General features: G+C 45.5%; 1 protein-coding gene across 1 annotated transcript in view; it reads left to right on the plus strand.

The window, feature by feature from the left end:
• HMGCR (3-hydroxy-3-methylglutaryl-CoA reductase) overlaps positions 1 to 25,141 on the plus strand; it is a 1,147,080-nt gene that overhangs the window by 941,462 nt on the left and 180,477 nt on the right. Inside the window, exon 15 of the mRNA XM_044064441.1 lies at positions 11,340 to 11,445. Within this exon, the coding sequence (XP_043920376.1) occupies positions 11,340 to 11,445 (106 nt within the window). The remainder of the gene's footprint in view (positions 1 to 11,339; positions 11,446 to 25,141) is intronic.

Consider the following 25,141-nt stretch of genomic DNA (forward strand, 5'->3'; position numbering starts at 1 on the left):
CTGGAGAGGTTGGCATTCAAGATGATGAGTGTGCTCTCCCGGGCGTCATCTCCTACCAGAGATCCTGACACTCTTCCCCCTAAAGCATCTACTTCTGTCTCAGCTCCTACTCCCTCCATGGACAGCAGAGACCCTCAGCCTCAGGAGCCACCAGCTGGTGTCCCCCACTCTTCTGAGACCTCTCCGGAATATCCTTCTGAGGAGCCCCCATGGAAGAGAACATGTAAGAGGAAGCATGTAGACTCCCAGGATGAGTCTCTGACCTCTGACACTGACCTTGAGGAGTCAGAAGGGTCCCCCAAGTCATCCTCTGATGATGTCTCCTTCGTAGACATCCTGGAAATCCTTAAACAGAGGTGCGGCTGGCCCACTGTCACCCCTTCTGATGAGGAGTCAGTGTACCTGAAGGCTTTCGGGTCTCAACCTTCAGCCTCTTGGGTGTCTCTACCCTTCGACGAACTGATGGAGCTAGTTAATCGAAAGGTGTGGGATACTCCTGTTGCCGTGGAGCCAGTCCCAAGGAGACCGAATAAATTTCTTTCTGCCCCTCCAGAAAAAGATTTTTTGTCTAAAGGTGTTCCCGTAGATGCCATGGTGGTGGCGGCGGCCACTAAGAAGGAGATAGCTGAGACTTCTTCTGTTCATCCACCGAATAAGGAGTCTCAAACAATGGGCAGATACGGAAAGCATATCTTTTCTTCAGCAGCATTTACCCTTAGATCACTGAACTACCTTACTCACTTCAGGAGGCTTCAGAGAGATCTCCTTAGAGTTAGGAGATTCTCTCCAAGGTACATGTACTGAGGGAGTCCCTGACAAGGTGTCTGCCCAGTTGTCCACCTTGAACTCTATTGTCAACTCTTCCATGCGGCTTATTTCGTATGCAGCCAATGGAGCGAGTAGAGCAGCGGGTTCAGGAATTTCCCTAAGGTGTCATTCCTGGATGCGTTTGTGTAACTTTGCGGAACCGTTCAAGTCTACCTTTACCAACGCACCCTTCGACGGTTCCTCAGTGTTGGACCCAAGGTAAAGGACACTCTCCCCGGTGGGAGCAAGAAGGAAAAACACTCTCTGCCGTGGGACTATGTTTTACTGTTCCCTCTAGACCATACCCTAAGGGTCAGAGGGGCGGTAAGATGTGGTTCAAGAAATCCCAGAGGTTTTTCCAGGATGCGCAGGGTGACTTCTCCTTCAGAGGCAGAGGAGGTAGAGGAAATGGTAGACGTCGCCCTAGAGGCAGGGGCGGTTTGCAAAACCATTGAGATCGTGATTCCTTTTGGGGCCGGCCTTACCAGCTCCCTGATGTGGGGCCCAACTGTGCTTCTCTGCGGCCGGTCAGGGGTCGCATTTCTTTGTATCCAGTAGCCTGGCTGGGTATCATTCAAGACAAGTGGGTACAAAGGATTATTACCAGAGGTTATGTCATATCCTTTTCTCTTTCACCTTTTGTTCCCATGAAGATCCCAGATGTTCCACCCAGTCACAGAGATCAGGCAACTGTGGAGGTCAACAAGTTGCTGTCAAAAAGAGTCATTCAAACCGTCCCAGCAGGCCAAATAGGGTCCGGAACTTACTCCAGATTCTAGTGCTAAAATGTACAGGGGACTGGAGGCCCATTCTGGACCACAGCAAATTGAACGAATCAGTAAAGAAGGACAAGTTCCGGATGGTGACACTGCAGTCTCTGTACTCCCGTTGTTAGGGAAAGACAATTGGATGTGCTCAGTAGATCTCCAAGACGCCTACTGCCACATAAAAATGGACAGGTTGTCGAGGAGTTATCTGCGCTTCTGGCTGGGAGCCAGTCATTACCAGTTTCATGCTCTGCCCTTTGGTCTCACCACAGCCCCCATGGTGTTTACCAAATGTGTGGCAGTAGTGACAGCTCACCTGAGACATCAAGGATTCCAGGTGTTTCCGTATCTGGATGACTGGCTCTTAATCGCCCCCCCCCCCCCCCAGGCATCTACTTCTTCAGACCAGGGACTCTACTGTTCAGTTCTGTGCTGAGCTAGGAATTTCTATAAATTGAGAAAAATCTACCTTGTTGCCCTCTCAATCTGTGATTTTTATAGGCGCAGAGATAGACACAGTAGACATGTTGGCTCGTCTTCCTGCTGAAAGGGCAAAGAATCTGGTTCTTCAAATTCGGTGTCTTCTCCCCTTATGAAAGGTCAAAGCCAAGACTGTTCTGCAGCTTCTAGGGACCATGGCTTCCACCATATTACTAGTGCCACTAGCCAGGCTACACATTAGAATTCTTCAGTGGCTCCTGTCATCCCAATGGTCCTTTCAGTACCTCCCATTATCTCATCACATTCTTCTGACAGACTCTTACAAGAAGGATCTCCTTTGGTGGACACTACCCAATCAGTTAACTACGGGCACTTCATTTGTTCCTCACCAACCCATTGCCACTGTGACCACGGATGCCTCACAGATGGGGGGGGGCATTATCTTGGCAGGACTGTCCAAGGCAGATGGCAAGATCACGAGGCTCACCTGCATATCAGCGTTCTAGAGATGAGGGCAGTGCTCCTGGCATTGCAAGCACTCCACGACCTTCTGCCTCTGGGGACTATTGCAGTACAATCAGACAACATGTCGGTAGTATGGTATATCAACAAACAGGGTGTAACCAAATCTTACCCACTCTGCCGAGAGGCCATGCGTGTTTGAAAATGGGCAATATCTTCCCAGCATTTTCTGGTGGCAACGCACATTCCAGGGACAACCAACTTGATAGCGGACAAGCTCAGCAAGGCAATCCTTATGCCTCACGAATGGTCTCTGAAACAGGAAACAGCGGAACAGATTTTCCACAAATGGGGGACAGCCTTGCCAGTCCTATCAGTAACAAATGCAGCAGCTACTTCTTCCTCATTCCCCCTCCGGGGGAGTCAACGAGAGACTCACTTGTTCACGATTGGCCCCTGGGTCTCCTATATGCTTTTCCTCCCTTTCTTCTCATTCCCAAGGTTATTCAGAAGTGAAACGGCTGGGAAGCAAACTTATCTGCATTGCTCCTTTCTGGCCTCATCAGGTTTGGTTTCCCTTCCTCAGGCCCCTTCTCCTGAATGATCCTTGGATCCTGGACCCAGCTCCAGACCTGTTGACTCACATATCAGGTTCGCTTCATCCCTCCTTACCCACCCTCAATTTGACAGCGTGGCTGCTCCAGTTCCATCCCTAGTCATGCTTCACGACTTCTTGCCCTCCGTGGCTCATATCCTTACGTCTTCTCATAAACCTTCCACTAGGAGACTATATTCCAGTAAATGGAGAAGATTCTCTATCTGGGCGGAAAAAATTAATGTTGACACTGCCTCCATTCCAGTGGTTTTGGAATTCCTGTTTGCGCTTTTTCACCAGGGATCTGCGGCTGCCACTATCAGAGTTCATTTGGCAGCAATTTCAAATTTTCATCTAGGTTTTCAAGATTCTAATCTGATGTCACATAAGCTGTGCAAAACTTTCCTTAAAGGTGCCACTTTAAGACCCCCTTCAAGAACCTATTGCCTCATGGGATTTAAATTTTGTGTTATCCAAATTAACTTCTCTGCCCTTTGAGCCTTCTCATTCATCTTCTTTGAAATTCCTGTCTTGGAAGACTGTTTCTGGTGGTTATCACATCGGCCAGACGGGTGTCTAAGAGTTGCAGGCATTGCCTGTTAAACCCCCTTGTCTGATTTTTCACAAGGACAGGGTGTCCCTTTGTACTAATCCCTCTTTTGTCCCCAAGGTCTGTTCCCATACCACCTTGAATCAATCCATAGAGCTTCCGGTGTTCTTTCCAAATCATTCCAACGCAGCTGAATTCAGGTTTCACCAGCTGGATGTCCATAGACAATTACATTTTTATTTGCACCAGACTAAGGAAATCAGGAAATCAGATCAATTATTCATTTCCTTCTCTGAATCCAGGTCAGGCTTACCAGTTTCCAAAGTAACACTCTCTAATTGGATTTCTAGCTGTATAGCTTATGTTTACAGTTCTGAGGGTAGATCTTTACCCTTTATAATCAAGACTCATTCTACCAGATCTCAGTCTACCTCTGCAGCCTTTCAAGCCAGGGTCCCACTTGACAATATTTGTGCAGCAGCTATGTGTGGTAGAGCATCATTTGGTTCCACGGTACTCAGGAGTATTTTTCCTTGAGCCACCCAAGAATAAGGCGCTAGGGACGCTGTCCCATATGTAAGAATAAAGGTGAGATAGGACTACAGAACATAAAGAAGTTATGTACTCACCATATAACATTCCATGTTTGTCGTCCACCTCACCCTTCATTCTTACGAACTCACCCTCCTACCCCCAGCCTGGAGACAAAAAAATACTGTTATCCTTTTTTTATGGAGACCTTTTAGTATTGGCTTCTTTGGTATATTTGTTATTATCTCTCCTAGTTAGCAGCAGAAAAGATCTGGGGATTGTACTGGTGTACCATGGGATACCTACCTATCCACGAGCCAACTAGAAGACTTCCAGCTTGTAAATAGGCCAAGTCGGATCCCATATGTAAGAATGAAGGGTGAGATGGACTACAAACATGAAACGTTATGGTGAGTGCATAATTTCTTTTTATAGAACTATAGGTTGTATAGAAAGATTTATAAAGTCTAGGAAATTAAAAAATAATGAAGTCCTTGTTTGTTAGTTACATTAGACCCAAACTTGAGTATGGAATAACAGTATGGAAAACCTATAAGAAGACGAGCATGAGTAAACTGGAAAGAGTACAGCGGAAGTATACCAAGGGCATCCATGGGTGTGAAAATCTGTAATTATGAAAGACTAAAATACCTGAACTTGTACAGTGTCTCTTACAGATATCCAAGAGATGTTATTCAGGTATATAGGGCATTTAGGGACAACTACCTCTGGGAATGTTGGGGTTATCAAAAAGTACTAGAGAATCATCAACCTGTGTAGAAGATTTTATAGGAATGAGAAGTGTACTAATTGGTTCTCTGACAGAGTAGCTGATGCATGGAACAGACTACCAATTTACATTAAAGCAATCACTAGTTTAGATATTTTTAAGAACAGCCTGGACACTTATTATGGGAACAAGTGATGTTATGTAGTCCTGTCTCACCTACATTCTTCACCTGTGGGTTCGGAGCTGAATATCTGCTCCGACTCGGCCTATTTACTAGCTCGAAAGTCTTTGATTGGCTGGGCTAAGATGGTATCCCACAATACACTGCTCCACATCCCCAGATCTCGTTTGCCACTTGTAGAGCTTGGACGTGGTCTCGACTTGGCTGTGGCTAAGTATTGCTAAAACCTTTTTCCTGTGAAAAATTTTGCTGATTGTTGTTATCCAAATAGAGCATTTTCATAGCTATTGTTGCTGCGTTAGTGTTTTGTGAGTTGAGTGTTTTTGTGTGTTGTGGTATCCCTAACTTCCCTCGGGCTAGGCCCGTTTCAGTTAGAGGATCTAGTCCTCCATTGTGGTGTTTGGCTGTCGTTTTGGTGCGTTGTAGTTTTTTAAGTGGAGAACCATTTTAGTTGGAGGTTCTTCCCTGTGCCTTGGTTGTTTGTTGTACTTGTGTTGACTTTCGGTCTCTGTGTTAGCGGTTTCCCGCCTTTTGTCAGTAGCGACTGCTACGGTTGTTGGCCTTAGAATGTCTAAGGAGCAGAAAGAGCATAATCCCTCGGGCTTTAAAAAGTGTACGAAGTGTGTATATAAGATGTCCATCACAGATGGACACTCGGTCTGTGTTTACTGTCTTGGAGCCATCCACCTACAGGAGTCGTGCAGTTTCTGCCACGCCTTTAGTCCTCGGGTGCTCCAAGAGAGGAAAAACAAATTAATCCTAAAGGGACTGCTAAAACCGTCCTTTGAGGAGGATTTAGGTTCGGCTCCCAGCTCCCAGTCGAAGTCTAAATCCTCAAAATCCAAGAAAAGGTCTTCAGCTCCATCTATTGCTTCGGAGCCACCTTCTAAAATCACTATTGTTGAGTCTGCTTCCTCGGCTCCACCGTCATCGTGGGCTGCAGGAGGTAGCTGTGTCTAGTGAGTCTGCGTCCGCTCCGATCGTACTGGAACCAGTTCGGAGCCGGTCGCCAAGTTTGAGGCAGTGTTCTCCAGATAGAAGGTCTAGGTCTCCATCCTTCTCCTCCAAGTCCTCCAGGCTTTCCGATTTGGATGTAGATAGGGTGGTGCAGAGGCTCCTACAGTCGCCGGTGTTGGCCAGACTTTTCTTGGCTCCAACCCAGTCGGCTCTGGAGCTGGATCCTAAGGTTGTTTCTGCTATTCCTCCTCCGAGCGCATCCTTGTCGTCGGAGCCGGTAAGCTCCACTCCGAGGGACATTCCTACACCGGCTCCGATCACCCAGCGGGGTTTATCGGTGCCCGCATCGGCTCCGACCTTGACTGTTCCGTCCACAGGGTTCGAGACTCGGGTCTCCTCGGTCGGGCCCAAGGGGGATGCCTCGGAACATCCTTCGGTTCCGAGCCTCCCTCTCGGTGCCTCAGCTGCGGGGACACCAGTCCCGGTCATAGCCTTGGAAGGCGGTTGGTCCTCCGATTCGGGAGGTCCCGCCTTCGAGGCTATGCGGAGCGAGCTGGCTAGGTCAGCTACTTCTCTCTGATCGGTTCTACCTTCCCCCACAACACCGGCGAGAGCTTCTGACGCCCACCTATCCTTGGACATTAGAGCGCCAGGGCCTAAGGATACCCCCATGAGCAGTCCCCTTCTTTTTGAGGGGCCCTCAAACCCTGTGTCGGAGGAACCCCCCAGAAAGAAATTGTGCAAGAGGAAGCACATAGAATCCTAGGACTAGTCCCTCACTTCCGATACTGACCTCAAGGAATCAGAGGGTCCCCCAAGTCTTCCTCTGAGGACGTTTCGTTCTCCGATATCCTGGAGATCCTGAAACAAAGAGGAGACTGGCCCTCCAAAACCCCCTCCAAGGAGGAGTCAGTATTCCTTAAAGCTTTTGGCGCTCAGCCCTCTGCCTCCTGGGTGTCTCCACCTTTCGATGAGCTCCTTGACCTTATTTGTCGAAGGGTGTGGGAGAGTCCTGACTCTTTGGAGCCTGTTCCTCGATGCCCCAACAAATTTTTGTCCGCTCACCAAGGAAAATAATTTTTAACTAAGTAGAGTTCCGGTAGATGCTATGGTGTTGGCGGCAGCCACCCAGAAGGAAGTTGCTGAGTCTTCCTCTTCGGTCCATCCTCCTAACAAGGAGTCTAGGACTATGGACCGGTACGGGAAGCGTACCATGTCTTCAGCTACCTTTACCTTGCAGTCACTGAATTATTTGTCTCATTTCACGTGGCTCCAGAGAGATCTCCTTAAGGAGTTAGGAGATACTGTAGCGGGTAACGTACCTGAAGCGGTGGCCCAGACTGTCAACGCTCAGCTCTCTACCCTCAACTCCATCGCTAACTCGTCCATGCGACGTATTTCGTACGCAGCCGAGGGAGTGAGTAGGGTGGCTAGCTCAGGGATGGCCCTCAGGAGGCAAGCCTGGCTATGCCTGTGTCACTTTGCGGAAGCCTTTAAGTCTTCCTTCACTGATGCCCCCTTTGATGGTTCCTCCTTGTTCGGGACCAAAGTGAAAGACACCCTCACCAGGTGCGAGCAAGAGGGAAAGACCTTGTCTGCCGTAGGAGTCCGTTTTTCCCTCCCGTCGAGACCTTATCCCAAGGCTCAGTGAGGGGGAAAGATGTGGTTCAAGAAATCACAAAGGCCTTTTCCTGCCGCACAAGGTGAGACCCCCTCCAAAGGCAGGGGAGGGGGGTCGTATTCAGGGAGACGTCACCCCAGAGGCAGAGGGGGCCCCCCTTTCGTGGTTCCCCATACTCTCATTCCTGAGTGTGTGCCCGACTGTGCTTCCTCTGGAGCCAGTCAGAGGTCGAATTTCCCGGTATCCGGAAGCCTGGGTCAACATCACCCAGGACCGATGGGTATATGGGATAATCGCCGGAGGTTACACCATCCCAATCTACTCCACACCCCCTCCCTTCAAACGGATCCCAGACGTTCCACCCAGTCAAAGGGATCAAGCAGCATCAGAGGTTTCTCAGCTGCTAGAAAAAGGAGTCATTCAACCAGTCCCCCCAGATCAGATCGGATTAGGGACTTACTCAAGATTCTTTTTGGTGCCAAAAAGAACGGGGGATCTGAGACCCATTTTGGATCTCAGCCAACTCAATCATTACGTACGCAAGTCCAAATTCTGGATGGTCACGCTACAATCGATTCTCCCATTGTTGGGAAAAGAAGTATGGATGTGCTCCATCGACCTGAAGGATGCTTACTACCACATCAAAATGGACAGAGCATCCAGATGTCATCTACGCTTCCGGCTGGGAGCCAGGCATTTCCAGTTTCGAGCCCTGCCCTTTGGTCTCACCACAGCCCCCAGGGTGTTCACCAAGTGCATGGCAGTGGTGACGGCTCACTTGAGACGTCAAGGATTCCAGGTGTTTCCGTACCTGGACGACTGGCTCCTCTCCGCCCCCACCAAGCATCTACTTCTTCAAAACAGAGATACTACCATCAGTCTGTGTCACCAGTTAGGCATTACAATAAACTGGAAAAAATCTGCCTTGCTACCCTCACAGCGTGTCTCATTTATAGGAGCGGAGTTGGACACTATTCAATTGAGGGCATTCCTACCACTGGAGAGGATCACGGGGTTGCAACAACAGGTTTGTACGATGATGCCTCTGAGACGTGTGAAGGCAAGGCTAATTATTCAATTACTGGGGACAATGGCGTCTACTATCATGATGGTCCCATTAGCGAGGTTACATATGAGAATCCTGCAATGGCTCCTATTCGCCCAATGGTCCTTTCAAAGACTACAGCTATCCCAGCCAATCTTAATCACAGGCAAATGCAAGCAGGACCTTAGTTGGTGGCTATGCACCAACAACTTAAATGTAGGAAAACCATTTGTACCACCCAACCCAGTAAGCCATGGTGACCACGGATGCCTCCCAGATAGGGTGGGGGGGCATTATCTCAGCAGGATGGTCTAAGGCACGTGGTAGGAGCACGAGATAGACTTGCACATAAATGTACTGGAGATGAGGGCAGTGCTTTTTGCGTTGCAGGCACTTCAGGATGTCCTCCCTGTAGGGACCATTGCAATACACTCAGACAACATGTCAGTAGTGTGGTATCTCAACAAGCAAGGAGGAACCCGATCTTACCCTCTGTGCAGGGAGGCCATGAGAGTGTGGAATTGGGCGATAGCTTCCCAATGGTCCTTGGTGGCAAGGCACATCCCAGGGAAAACCAATGTGATTGCAGACAGGCTAAGCAGAGCGATCCGCATGCCCTACGAGTGGTCCCTGAACCGCCAGGTAGCGGAAAGCATATTCAGCAGATGGGGTCAGCCTTGCTGCAATCTCTTTGCCAGTCCCCTCAATGCAAAATGCAGCAGCTACTTCTCGCTGATCCCACCAGCGGGGGAATCTCCAAGGGACGCTGTTGCGCACAATTGGCCCTCGGGTCTACTTTATGCTTTCCCTCCATTTCCCCTTATCTCAAGGGTGATTCAGAAAGCGCTATCCTTGGGAAGTAAGTTGATTCTGATCGCGCCACACTGGCCTCGTCAAGTATGGTTCCCCTTCCTTCAACCTTACATTGTGGATACTCATTGGATTCTGGACCCTCGTCTGGACTTGCTGACACATATGTCCGGGCAGTTCCACCCCTCCCTGGGGACCCTCCGGCTGACTGCCTGGCTACTCCACTTCCATCCGTAGTCAGATGTCATGATTTTTCTCTAGACGTGGTCCATATTCTTTCGTCCTCTCATAAACCGTCCACTAGGAAGATCTGTTCTAGTAAGTGGAAAAGGTTCTCGATATGGGCCAAGTCCAAAGGTATTGACCCCTACACAGCCCCCATCGATTCTGTTTTGGAATTTCTGTCTGCTTTGTTCTACCAAGGGTCTGCCTCAGCCACCATCAAAGTTCAGCTGGCGGCTATTTCAAATTTTCATGTAGCTTATGAACCTAGCTTAATGGCACACAGACTGTGTAAAGCATTCCTGAAAAGCACTCTTCTGCTTCGTCCCCCTGTATTTCAACCTGTTATGCCCTGGGACCTCAGTTTAGTTCTGCAGGCTCTCACTCTCCCACTCTTCGAACCTGCGGCCTCCGGCGACTTAAAATTTCTTACATGGAAATCTGCCTTTTTGATAGCTATCACTTCAGCTAGACGAGTCTCAGAAATCCAGGCCCGATCAGTCAAGCCCCCATATTTGATATTCCATAAAGATAAAGTCTCTCTAGACCAAATCCATCCTTTCTTCCCAAGGTGGCTTCCTTATCTAATATTAGTCAGTCCATTGAACTGCCGGTCTTCTTCCCCAATTTTTCCAACAAGGCAGAGTACCAGTTTCATCTGTTGGATGTTCATAGACAACTGCGCTTTTATCTACAAAGGACAAAAGATTGGCAGAAGTCAGACCAGCTCTTCATTTCGTTTTCAGAGAATCGCTTGGGGTCTGCAATTTCCAAGGTCACCATCTCTAGGTGGATAGCTGGTTGCGTCTCCTTTATTTGTCAGGCAGGGGGAAAGAGTCTGCCCTTTCCAGTCAGAGCACATTCTACAGGAGCTGTTTCCACTTCCACAGCCTTTCAGGCTAGGTTATCGATGGATGATATATGTGCAGCTGCAACGTGGGCTTCTCCTCACACGTTTGTCTCTCATTACAAATTGGATGTGGTGTCCAGGGGAAGATCATCTTTTGGCTCCACAGTGCTCAGGAGTATTTTCCATTGAGCCACCCAGGATGTAGGTGCTAGGGATGCTGTCCCACAGTTGAAGAATGTAGGCAAGATAGGACTACATAACATCAGTAAGTTATACTCACCGTAACGTTAGATGTATGTAGTCCATCTCGCCTCACATTCTTCATTACCCTCCCACCGTCCCCTGGGCCTGGAGGATTTGGAGGAACACCATGTCCTTCTCGTATTGCAGAGTCCCTTTGGATAATTTGTTGGACCTCGTTGTTAAGGGTGTGTGTGTGTTTGGGTGATGTATAGTATACTTCTGTTGGCAGAAAACTAGATCTGGGGATGTGGAGCAGTGTATTGTGGGATGCCATCTTAGCCCAGCCAATCAAAGACTTTCGAGCTAGTAAATAGGCCGAGTCGGAGCCGATATTCGGCTCTGAACCCACAGGTGAAGAATGTGAGGCGAGATGGACTACATACATCTAACGTTATGGTGAGTACATAACTTACTGTTGTGGTATATTGGCAAGCTAGAAGGGCATTTATGCTCATGCTTGAAATGTTTGTATGTAGTGTTCTTTAAATATTCTATGTTTTATTTAGAAAATGCTTCTCTTTTGCCAGGTTTGCTCGACTTGAAAAGCTTCATATTGCTTTAGCTGGACGAAACCTATACATTCGCTTTCAGTCCAAGACAGGAGATGCTATGGGAATGAACATGATTTCTAAGGTAATTAGATTACATTCTTATCTGAGGTCTTTTGCTCATCATAAACTTCATGGCAAACATTTTCAGATGTACTGAAGACTGAAGGGGTGAATTTTTTTTTCTTTTAGCTTGTGCTGTAATATATGTTGCAGTGCTGTTAAGCTCGCATTTGTTAAGGCTGTATTGTATCACTTTTTATCCTGGCACCTGAAGGCCAACATCTCAAGCCACACCACACCACACCAAAACTAACACACCAAATACATACATATGTGTGCAGAAATATATTCCAAACACATCATGGGAGTATGGAAGGAAATTCAAGCCCCCAAACACCCCCATACTCCCCTTACCTGCATATATTTAAATCTGAAATATGAGCACCTTAATGTAGGTTATGTAGAGCTGGGAAGAGAGTTTTCCTTATACAGCTTCTCCCTTGCCCATATGTTGGAAATTAATAACATGCATTAGTTGAGTGAGGAATTCCATAGTAAACTATTGATTTCAATTTTATCTTTTCTGTATTGTCAACCTCTCTGTCCTCTATGTGATCATTTTTTCTATATCTTGTTTCTGTTTTGGTGTTAGTGTTGAAGGATAAATCTGAGTGCACAGTTGTTGCTAAAGTGATTTACAGTTTAATCTGCCCTTGTTTGAGGAGGCAAGAGTGTAAGATACAGTTTTCAGACTGTGTTAGTGGGATTCTAGCTGTTGTCACTCTTTTGAAATCACTGGCTTCTCACATTTTGATATGTTGCTTGGCAATAATGTATTTTTTAAGATCGTGTTCAGGATGTAATGTCTAACCAGCTATGCCTTGAGAGCGGTATGTAAATTAGTGTGAAAAGTTCCTGCAGCATTTACATTTTTGTACTCTGTAATATGTTGATTCAATTATGTTAGACTTGATGTCTCTTATTATTATTGATATATTATTATTCATGCTTTTCTGGGTTAACTGTTTAAACACCGACAAGGGGAAAAAAATGTATGAAGAGCGGTTATGAAAACTTCTGCCCCAGGATCTGCATGACCTTTGTGTCGTCTGCCTGGGGTTGGACCATCTAAGAGATGACTGAATGCATTTGCAGAAATTTCAGCCAACGTTTTCTGTTGGCTAGGAGAAACAAACTAATACTGAAAGGTTTATTGAAAGGGTACTCGCAAAATGATTCTTGACCCAAGAAGAAGGAAAAGTGAAGCACCATGAGGACATGGAGCTTTCCCTGGTAGCCCCTTCTGCATCCAAGACCCCCCCCCCCGGATTAGAGGCTTCCCCAACCTGCACATCTAGGTGTTCTCTTGTCCCAACTTTGTCACCCACAACCCCTTTTTCAGCCATTGCCAGACCTGAGCTTTCAGGTTCAGCTCTGTGGAGAAGACTAAGCAGCTACTCGTCAGGAGTACGGGTTCTCCAAGATTTTACATTTTTGACCAGTTTCGGCTATTTCTAGCAGGTACTCCAGGTTGATGCACAGCCCCGCTGATCCACTAGATTGGGAGACAATGATGATGACATTTTTGATAGTCCAGCTATAGTGTGGTGTCATTTTCTTCCCCTCTCTTTCTAGTTTCTGTTTCTGGAGACAAACCCATGCCATCCGCTTCAAAGCTTCCTACCACAGACTCATTCTCTGCACTTGATGTATGAGTATGACCACAGAAGCTGTTTTTTCCTTCTGTGCTGACCATTAATTCTTCCAAATTGTCAACCCCCCTTGGCATTGATGACTTCAGAACCAGTCCCATTGGCACTGATAGCCAGTAGACTTGAGGGTTTTGGCACAGGCATGTTTTTGGTGCAGAGGTCAACCCAGATCCCTTCAGGACAATTTTGACACTGTTGGAATTTGCCTCAGTGCCAAGGACCCACATTTTGATGGCAACCTGGGTTCAACACCAAGTGCTGTCATAGTCAAAAGGTAACTACTGACCCTCTGTAGGCATGGTCCTTGGCACTGCAGTCTCAAAACCAACATTTTTGGCACTGTCCGTATAGGTAGGGGAATTGATACTTGAAAAAAGTACTGTTCTTTTAGATATTGAAAAGATGTATACCACATCAGCCTTGCCTGTACACACCATTCAACTTGACACCTTTAGCCATCATCAGTCCTCACAGCAGGAACAAGAATTGAGATGACCCTTAGCATTTAGAAGATCCAGAGTTGAATCCTCTTCAAACCATTTGACACCCCCACCCCACCCCACCCCTGGGTACTCAGAAAGAGAACTTGTAAGAGAAAGCACCATGACTATGCTAAGTCCCCCACCCTGAACATGGAACTTGCCAGAGAAGCTTCCCCCATCCCCTCTAGAAGACCCCACATTTGAGGAGATCCTTGATGGTGCAATAGAAGAGGAAGATGTTCTCTAAGATGCATTCTGCTCTGCCCCACCAGAAGCTTGGATAATCCCAACGCTAGTGTGCCAGCATGCACAGAAGGTACCTGATATAGCATAATCAATTCCACAAAAAAAAGTTCTGCAGAATGCCACAGACAGGCCTCATCGGTGCTAGCCAGCAAGACCTTGGAGTACCAATGGAAGTTGCCACCTGGAGATAACCTGAAAGCAATTGGAATTACACGTATTGATTACGAATGTCATAGCTAGCTGTGCCCTCCATGTAATTGCTTCACAATGCAGTAGGCAGAACAGTGAGAGCTGGGTCAGGCATCATGGTGAAATAGCAGGTCTAGCTCAGACTAGCTGGATTTACAGCTCACTTTAGAGAAGCCTTTGTAGACGCTTCCTTTGATGGGTCCAGATTATTTGGAACAAATGTTAAAGTGAGCTTGCTAGGAAGTGAACAGGACGACAAGATGAGCATGACTGTTGAAGGTAGGTTTTCAGCTCCTCAAAGGTAATTTGCCTAGGAATCTAAAAGGTGCAAAGAACTTATAATTTTGCAAGTCCCAGAAACAACATTATGAGCAATGAGGAAATAGAGGCACCTGGGGATGTAGTGGGTTTTCCAGTGACTGCTGTCATAGAGGCAAGTGAGGTCTACAGAGCTAGAGATTCTGCAGCCCTTCTCTTGGGAGCAGACAGCAAAACCCCAGAGTCCATCTCTGGAAACAGTCAGGGGAAAACTATAGTTTACCATAATTCAAGACAGTTGGAGCAAGAAAATAATATCCAGAAGCTAATCCATACCCTTTTCCCAGACTCCACCCATGCTGTCTTTACCCCTCCCAGTCATCCTACCACATCAAAAAAAAGAGGCATTACAAGAGGTAAAAAACCTTCCACGAAAAGAGTAATCCAGGAAGTCCCACCAAACGAGAAGTTATTTCAGTTTTACTGAAGGTTCCTCTTGGTGCCCAAGAAGATGAAGGACCACAAACCAGTACTGGACCTCAGTCATTTATTTATTTTACATTTGTTGACCGTGATTGTCCGACAAAGCTGAAGAGCCCTTTTTCATTATAAATTAGCATTAAACAGCAATGTTACAGGATTTATTACAAGGCATTGAGTAGCAATACAATGTTATACAGTGTCAATAATCAGGAGTATAGCAAAACTATTTCAAGATGTATAAAAAGAAATATGTCATTAAGTTGAATATAGTTTTTGGAGTAAGTGGTTATAGAAACTCAGTTTTATCATAATGTAGTTGCATGAAGGCAAGACAATTACAATAGAATGTTTCTGTAAGGCAATTTGCTTAATAGATTTTAGAAGACAGTAGAAAGAGTAGTTAAGAAAGATTACAGAGAGCTAGTGAGAAGAGTGAGTTTTAAGGGCAGAAAGTAGATTAAGGTATGAGAAGTAGGGGATGTTTAAGGAGGGAGAGTGCAGTGGCAGAACCAGTGACTTTTAAAGTGCTCTTTTGTGGCTGTCTTAAATTGTTTAGGATATGTAAGGGTCCTGATTTCTAGTGGCAGCCTATTCCAAGCAATAGTGGGGTGGTAGCTGTACATGTTGCATCCAAATTTAGACTTGGGTTTGTAGATTTGTAGTAGGTCTTGGTTAGAGCTTCAGAGAGGTCTGGAGGGAGAATAATGGGAGATGAGAGAGGATAGTGCTGGTATAGGATCGAATGGATGATCTGGAACTGAGAGAGAAGAAGCTGGTGGGGTAATCAAGCCAGTTTAGGTGTTTTAGAAAGAGACAGTGATAGGATTTGTAGGTTTGTTGGGCAGCAAATCTAGCAACCTTGTTGTAGGTAGATTCGAGTTTGGTTAGGAGAGCTGAGTTAAGATTTGTGAGAATTTGAGAATTGTACATTAGACTGGGTAGAATGTAGGTAAGAGAGAGAGTAATCTTGGCTTCAGAGGTAAGGAATTTCTTGTTATGGTAAAGGAACCCTAGTTTTGAATGAGTCTTTTTGATACAGTTGTTAACATGCAAGTCAAAGTTAAGCTGTTCGTCGATGGTTACTCCTAAGTGCTTAGTGCTGGATTCTACCTGAACGGGAGTGTTATTAAGGGACTGTATGGAGAAGGGGGGGTTTAATATTGTTGAACATTTTAGGTAGGAAGAGTAACAGCTTTGTTTTTTTAGGATTAACTATTAGTTGGTTGTTTGAGAGCCATGTTTCAACTAAGTTAAAAGATGCCTGAGTAGCTGAGAAGAGCTTAGAGGAAGAGTTGGCTGTGGTGATGACTGTAGAGCCATCTGCGTATTGCACTAAAGATGACTGAGGGCAGGAGGTATAGAGCTGATTAGTAAAGATATTAAAAAGTAAAGGCCCTACGATAGACCTTTGAGGTACACCCATTTTTACAGGATGAGGAGGGGAGAGTGCAGAGTTCCATCTCACTGATTGAGATCTGTCGGTGAGGTAGCTGGAGAACCATGCAATAGTATCAGAGGAGAAGTTGAAGTTATGCAGTTTGTGCAGCAGAAGAGAGTGTGAGACAGTGTTGAAAGCTTTTGAGAGGTCCAAGAATAGGCAAGAAATAAGTTTATGGTTATAGAGACAGTGTTGAGGAAGGATAATAGAGCTGTAGTGGTGCTATGTTTGGGTCTGAAGCCATGTTGAGTGGATGTAAGCAGATTTTCCTGTATTAGATACTTCATAACTTGTTTATGAGCCATTTTCTCAAGAAAATCAGTTTTTAGATCATCATGGTGCAGTACGTCCTTTCCTATCTGCAGGAGACAAACCAGATGTGTTGTTTTGACCTTCATTTCATACGTCCATATAAAAATGTCTAAGCTATCAAAGAAGTTCCTCAGCTTCTAAGTGGGAGCCAGTCACTATAATTTTGTTCTCACCACATCCCTCAGAATGTCTACAAAGTGCATTTTTTTTTAAATACCTTTATTGAATTATCACTTGTGACACAGGCAAATGTACATTTATACAAAAGTAATCAAACTGTATTAAATTAACATTAACAAACATACTTCACATATATTGCTATATGTCATATAACCTAAGCAATATTGCATAAATTATTCAATTCCTGCCCTTTTTTAAACAAGAAACATCTTTACTAAACCATCACTTATAATATAAGCAGTCATACTTTTATATAAATTAAAATGAACCACACCGACACAATCCTAGTTGCAAGCATTTTAGATCACAAACCATACCAACGCACTCCCAGTTGCAAACATTATACATCACTTATAATCTACCCAATCATTTTCAGTCAAACATTACATAGCTCATTTAAGTCCTGCCTTCTTTTAAACCTCATTCCTCCCCTGTATGTATTGCTCCCACAGATCCCATTGTTTCAGTTCCAGTTGTTTTATCTGTGTTACAATATTCAGTACTTCTAATATAGTTGATTTAGATTTTGATTTCCATTTTATAGTAATTGCTTTTTTGGCAGCCACCATATTTAGACACAGCAAGGCCTTACCATGTCTAGACAATTCAGATTCTGTGTCGTAGCTCAGAAAAATTATCTCCCTCATCAGACCAAACTGCCCTCCCAGCATCTCTGACAGTGCATCCCACAGGGAATCCCTTAAAGTCTGCCAACCCACTGCACTCTCAGAAAATATGTTCCCAAGTACCTCTTTCTTCCCCATCACACCTCCAACATTTGCTGTCTACCTGAGGAAATATTCTCTGGAGTCTGCTTGGGGTATAAAAATATCCATGTAAACATTTTCAAGCAAAAATCCTAATCTTCTAGATTTTGTTGCATATTTTGGTGACATACATATATCCTCCCATTGTTTCTTTCTGATTTGCTTATCTAACTTCCTCTGATTGATTCCTATAGTTGTCATGCAATTTTTCATATACTCTACTAATTATTCCTTTTTTAATGGCAGCTTCTGCTCTAGATTCTATTAAAAACTCTACCAGTGCTGGCCTTTTATTTAGGATCCCATATTTCTTTCTGTTTGCCTATACTCTGATATCAGTCCTTGATAGGGAGGGCAATCTCTAACCTGCAGTCCAAATAGATTCTTAGCTTCTTCCCATTCTCTTACCTTTCCCTCTCTAGATGTTCTTTGTGTTTCACTGTTGCAGTCATTACATTTGGGTTATCTGCCTGCAGGTAGCCCTTAGCCGGCCTGAATATCAAAGTCTTGGATCCCTGCATCGGATGCTGTCTCTTCTTCCATGACGTCAGGTCGTCAGGAGTATAAAGCATGCAGCCGAAGCCATTACGTCAGTCTTTCTTGCCGCGCAGTGCCCAAAGCAGAAACAGTTTGCAAGTGCCGGTCGGCTGACTCCTGAAATTTTCGTTTTCGAGTTTCAGAACCGAAGTCTTCAAAAAAACTAAGTACCCCATTGGGGATCCTTTTTCTTGCTCTAAACCGATGTCAGTAAAAGTTAACAATTGTATTACCTGTGGAAAGCAAATGCCTTATATTTTCATTTGTACTGCATTCCTTACTTAGGCCCAGACCACGACATCCCTTGCTGTCGGTTTTGTGCCTTATTCAATCCTCGAACTATTCGTTGTCAGTTCATTTTTTGCATCAAACTATTTCGGTACTCTGTTTAATTATCCAGAAATGGCTTCGGTAAGCCATCCGACTACCGATGTTCTGAAAAAACGTAAAGATAAAGACAGAAACAGACCGCATAGGTCCAAAGCTGCTGACAATGCTTCCGTTAAGCTAGTCACCAGTTCGCCAGTACTCAGTGAGACGCTTTCGCAGCCCCTGATACCCGCTACTTCAGATTCGCAGGCCTCTACTGAGACCCATTCGGAGTCCGGTATGCCATGAGATGCTTCTTCGACCATGGAACCTGTGGATGTCTCTTACCTTGGATGGGTCCTGAGCCACTGTGCAGGCACCGGCTTCTGAGAGTGTATTCAGGCCTACTGAATTGCATTTCAAACCGACGCCATCTTCTTCTTCAAGGCCTAAAACCTGACCCACGCCTAGAAAATCGACGTCCAAACTGCATGGTCAGGCCCATATGCCTAAAAAAACAAATGATAAGAATGGCTGAAGACCTTATTACTTTAATTATAGGAAGCCAGCCTTCACCCTCTAAGAGACCTAGAACTGATTTTCCTTCTGATTCTTCTGATAAGGATTCTGAAATTTCTGTTTCCTTATCTACCATTGAGGATTCTGATGCAGAGGGCTGCATTCCCTTTGCTTCCCCTCCAGAAGATTTTTCTTTTGGTGAAACCTTGCACACTCTTAGGGAGCATTTCTGCTGGGAAAGCCAGGATTACTCTGACTCCAAAAAGAGGCTTAGGGAATTTTTACTCCTTCCTCAACACAGGCCTTTAGCTATCCCTGCTGCCCTGGACATTGTAGATGATGCCTTCTTGGAATCTAGCCTGGCCCCAGACACTTTACCTCCAGCTCCCAGGAAACCTGACTTGTATTACAGAGTACCTATCTCTCACAAGTTCCTCTTCAAGAATCCTACTGCGGACCCAGAGTCCATTCCCCAGGGACCTAAAGGCATTAAAGCTACTACTGCCAAAAACCCTAGCACCTGTGATAGATATTCCAGAGCCTTGGAAAGATGGGGTAAGAAGGTATATACTTCTGCTACTTTGGCCATTAGGGCCTTACACTGCCAGTTTCATATGTTAAAGTATCAGCAGCATATTATGGGACTACTTAAACAGAAAATTATGTTGATTCCTGACTGTGCTGAAAATAAATAATAATAATAATAAATAATTACAGGATTTAATGCATTCTGCTTTACAAGTTGGTAAACATACTTTGCAATGTGGTTTTGACTCTCTAGAAGCATCTTGGAGGGCTGCTGTCACTGGGTCTATTCTTAGAAGGCATGCTTGGCTTAAGGAGAAAAAATTGCTAGATCATGTTAAAGCTTAAATTACTGGATGCTCCCTTAAACCAAGACCACCTGTTTGGCAGCAAAGCAGAAGAAGTCCTTAAAAAGATGGAGGAAAAGCTATGCAAACTGTTAGATTTCCTGCAAGTACAGCCTCCCAGATTTAGTAGGCATTGGTCTTCTAAGAATTGGTCCTTTCCTGTCTTTTCCAGGCCTTCTCAGTCCAAACCCAGGAACAGCAGACCACCTAGGCTACAGTCTCAAGGTACTCACAGGCCTAAGCAGTGGGGGGCTCCCACTTCCAAAGCTGGAAGTAGAAAGACACCCCCCTATGAAGAACTGCTACAATGACTTAACCTTAAACCTTCCAAGCCCTGCTCAACTGCCTGCTCCCTTAGGGGGAAAGATCGCCCTGCATGCAAAAAACTGGGAACTCATTACCCAGGACAAATGGGTTTTAAATATAGTTCCCAAAGGATACAGATTCCACTTCCACACCTTACCAACCCCAAACAGTTGGCCAGACCTACCCCCAAATCGGTGGGCAGAGGCTCAACAGCAGGTTCTCTCTCTTCTAAGTATCAGGGCTATTCAACCTGCCCCAGCAGAAGAAAGGGGACAAGGTTTTTAATCACTACTTTTCCTGGTACCCAGAAAAGACAGCTCCTGGCGTCCTATCCTGGACCTTTCAATTCTAAACACCTTTTTGGTAATCCCAAAATTCAGAATGCTAACACTTCATCAGCTGCTTCCTATGCTAGGCAAAGATGCCTGGTTGGCAAGCTTAGACTTAAAGGAAGCTTACCTGCACATTCCAATAAGGGAATCTTGCAGGAAATACCTACGCTTCAGAGCAGGCTACATGCATCATCAGTTCTCTGCACTTCCCTTTGGCTTATCTACTGTGCCCAGGGTATTCATAAAGTGCCTAGCTCCAGTCATTGCATTTTGCAGGCAAAGAAATATTCAAATATACCCATACCTGGACGATTGTCTAATTCAGGCAGAAAGCCAGGACATGCTACTAAATCATCTGGCATTTGTAAAGAAACTGCTAACCTCACTGGGGTACACCATAAATGAAAAGAAATCTCATCTAGTACCCTGCCAACAAATTGTATTCCTGGGAGCAAGCTTGAACACAGCTTCCCAGATGGCATACCTCACGCCAGAGAAACAAGTTTATTTGACAGCCTCCTTCAAACTACTAGCCACAAAGACCCAGCTATCTGCAAGGAAAATCCTGCAAGCCCTGGGGTTCATGGCCTCTTGCATTCTACTAATTCCATATGCAAGACTGCATATGAAGAAACTTCAGTGGTTATCTAAAAAGCCTATGGTGTCAACATTCTCAGGACCTGGAATCAAGGATTCCTATAATTCCTTGTATAAAGACAGAGTTCCTTTGGTGGGCAGAAGCCTTCTACCACTACAAGGGACTGCCATTCACTCTACCCCCTGCCGCTCAAACCCTAACAACAGATGCATCACACTATGCATGGGGGGCTCACTTGACAGGGCAGTGCATTCAGGGCAAATAGAACCCGAGTCAAATGCACCTGCATATCAGTCAAAAAGAAATTTAGCTGCATAGAATTCCCTGACAGCCTTCAAGGACCACATTCTACCAGGACAATTATTGGTAAAGTCAGACAACACCACTGTTATGTAGTACATAAACAAGCAGGGGGGAACCCACTCGTATCCCCTCTGCAGACTAGCCATGACTCTGTGGAACACAGCCTTGAGCTACCAAGTGCACCTACAAGCTCAATTCCTGCCAGGCAAGCTAAATTCACTGGCAGACGACCTAAGCAGAAATCTCATGGACCCACACGAGTGGAAACTGGAACCAAAGCTATTCAGCATTTTGAGAAACAAATGGGGGAACCCAGAGATAGACCTGTTTGCCTCCCCTCAGAACTACTAATTGGACAAATTCTGCACAAGGACTCCCCAAGTCAAGCTTGGAAAGTGGATGCCCTGTCCTTCACCTGGGAAAGCCTCTCAGTTTGTCTTTCCCCCTCTGCCTCTCCTTTCGAAAGTTCTGCTAAAGCTCAAACAGGACAAACCAAGGACAATACTGATTGCACCAAACTGGCCACACCAGCGCTGTTAACTCCCTCTTGCGCAGTATGTCACTGCTGGAACCATGGCACCTGCCTCAGACCCCTTCCCTGCTGTCCCAGCAGGAGGGCCAGATTCTGCACTCCCAGCTTCAAACCCTGAACCTTGCAGCCTGGCTAATTCCCTGAGGCCCCCAATAACATCCCTCAGTAAGCAGGTGCTAGATGTCATTCTGGAGGCAAGGAGGCCTAGTACTAGAAAATCCTATGCTGAAAAGTGGAAAAGATACTGTTCCTGGAGCCAGACTCAGGGGATGGGCACAACAGTGCCCAGCTTACCGCATATTCGTCAATACTTAGCAGAGATGCTCCACAAGGGCCTTTCCTTCTCATCAATTAAAATTCATGCCTCAGCCATTTCAGCACATTATAATACTGAGCCACCCGTCTTCTCTCTACCCTGCTGAAACAATTCCTCAGAGGGGCCAAAAATTTAAGACCACCTAGGAGAGCCCCTACTCCAACCTGGGACCTTAACTTTGTATTGGAAAAGCTCACTCTACCTCCTTTTGAGCCGGCTGCAACTGCAGAGTTGAAATTCCTTTCTTGGAAAACAGCCTTCCTTTGAGCCATCACTTCAGCAAGGAGAGTGTCTGAATTACATGCCCTCATGGCAGTAGAGTCCTTCATCATCTTCCATGCAGGCAGGGTGTCCCTCAGGACCAATCCTTCCTTTATGCACAAGGTGGTATCCAGTGTGGCCCTTAATCAGTCCATTAATTTGACAACCTTTTTTCCTAATCCACAGAACAAAGGAGAACGAATACTGCACTCTTTGGACGTGCACAGACAATTTAGATTTTATTTGGACAGGACTAAGCCTCTCAGAAAAACTGAATAGCTGCTAGTTGCATTTGCTGCAGGGGCAGAGGGGAAGGCCATTTCAAAGCAAACCATTTCTAAGTGGGTAGGCCATTACATTCATTTCTGCTGTAAGCACCATGGAAAACCTACCCCACAGGGGATAAGATCACATTCCACCAGGGCTGCATGCATCTACCTCTGCAGCCTTTCTCAGAGGTGTCTCTACCAGGGACATCCTAGAAGCTGCTACCCGGAGCTCTGTACATACCTTTACCAAGCATTACCACATGCCTATTTTTTCTAAATCCAGAGCTGGTTTTGTCACTGCAGTCTTGCAGGGCTTAATAGCTGGTCCTAATGCTGCTCAATAACTTCCTCTTCCCTTCCTTAGCTTTGGGAGTCCACCCAAATGTAATGACTGCAACAGTGAAACACGAAGAACATAGTACAGTCGTGTACACTTACCATAAATGTAGATGTTAGAGTGTATTCACTGTTGCAGTCCTGGTTACCCTCCCTCCAGTCCCCTGACTTCTTGGATATACCTTTCTTCTTGTTTAGTGTATTTCAGCTTTCTGGTGTATTTGCTTTTTGTTGGAGGTGTAACCTTATTTATAGATATATATATATATATATATATATATATATATATATATATATATATATAAAATTGCTTCCCTGACATCTGGGGCAGAAAAACTGATGTAATGGCATCGGTTGCATGCTTTATACCCCTGACGACCTGATGTCATGGAAGAAGAGACAGCATCCGATGCAGGGATCCAAGACTTTGATATTCAGGCCGGCTGAGGGCTACCTGCAAGCAGATAACCCAAATGTAATGACGGCAACAGTGAATACACTCAAACATCTACATTTATGATAAGTGTACACAAAGTACAGTTTTGTACCTACCATAAATGTAGATGTTCGAGTGCTAATACAGCTGCAGTAATCACAGATGGGTTCTCTGCCGTCAGGCGGGTCCTCGGTCGGCCGAATTCCAAAGTCTAGGTCCGGCGTAGGTTGCTGTCGCTTTCTTTCCTGACGTCAGTGAGGCAGGAGTATATAAGACACAGCCGACGCCATTTTCTTCAGTCTTTCTTGCCCCAGATGTCAGGTGCCCCCAATAGGAAGGCAATACATAAATTATATTTATATACATGCAATGCAATATAATCAAAAATCAGTCGTTGCAAGCAAATATACCATAGAAGGATAACCCAATCAGGTTGTATGAAGAGGGGTTAGGCCCTAGGCCTTTACCAAGAGGGGAAGGAGGGAGGGAAAACTGTACTGCAGCTGTATTAGCACTCGAACATCTACATTTATGGTAGGTACAAAACTGTACTATGTTCATCGTGCATACAGCTGCAGTAATCACAGATGGGTAGAATCCCAAAGCTACGCACAGGGTGGCAGGCACTAGGTGGAACTGGGATGAGCCAGAATGCCCTGCAACACAGCCGTGGCAAAGCCTGCTCTAGTTTTGGAATATAAAGGCAGGTGGTAGTGTTTTGTGAAGGTATGCACAGAACTCCAAGTGGCTGCCTCCAAAATATCTTTGGTAGGAACTCCTCTGAGGAAGGCTGTAGAGGTAGCTGTGGCCCTGGTGGAGTGGGATCTGATGCCTGTAGGGACAGATTTTCCATGATAGGAGTAACAAAACCATATGCAGTGGCCTATCCATTTTGAAATTGTCTGTTTGGTAACTGGCTTCCCTTGAGCTCCTACAGCATAGGACACAAAAAGTTGTTCTGATTTCCTGAAAGGCTTTGTTCTGTCCAAATAATAACGTAGCTGTCTATGGATGTCTAAGGAGTGTAGCAGCCTTTCCCCTTTGTTTTGAGGACTGGGGTAAAAGGTAGGTAAGTGTATGGCTTGATTTAAAGCTACCGTGGATACCACTTTAGGCATAAAAGACGGGTTGGTTCGAAGGGAAACCCTGTCCTGATGGAAGATGAGAAAGGGCTGCACAGCCATGAGGGCTTGTAGTTCCGAAACCCTACGAGCTGAGGTAATGGCCAGAAGAAAAGCTGTTTTCCAGGACAAATATTGCAAATCTGTTGAGGCAGCTGGTTCAAAGGGAGGCAATGTTAATTTCTCTAGAATGTAATTAAGATCCCAGGCTGGCACTGGTTGTTTCCTTGGTGGTCTTGTATTCTTAGCCCCTCTGAGGAACTGTCTTAAGAGTGGGTGAGAGAATACGGGTGGATCCGTGTTGAATTCTGCAGAAATGGCTGAGGCATGGATTTTATGGAGGAAAATGAAAGTCCACTGTTCAGCAGCTCAGCTAGATACTGTAATACCTGAGGCAAATTCAGTTTTCTAGGGTCCTGGCCTTTTTTCTCATTCCAAGAGCAAAACCGTTTCCATTTTGCGGAGTAAGTCTTTCTAGTAGATGGCCTTCTGGCCTCCAAAATGACATCCTGCACCTCTTTGGGGAGTAGGGTCTGTTGTGGTGTTAAGGAATTTTCCATGCAGCGAGATTGAGTGTTTTCAGCTGACTGTGAAGAGTTTTGTAGCTGTGCTGAGTCAGCAGAAGAGGCATTAGAGGTAGGGGCCAGGGAGGAGTATGTGTTAG

Source organism: Protopterus annectens, chromosome 2.part2 (genome assembly GCF_019279795.1).
Source record: "Protopterus annectens isolate FY-2018-M chromosome 2.part2, PAN1.0, whole genome shotgun sequence".
Lineage (NCBI taxonomy): Eukaryota > Metazoa > Chordata > Ceratodontiformes > Protopteridae > Protopterus > Protopterus annectens.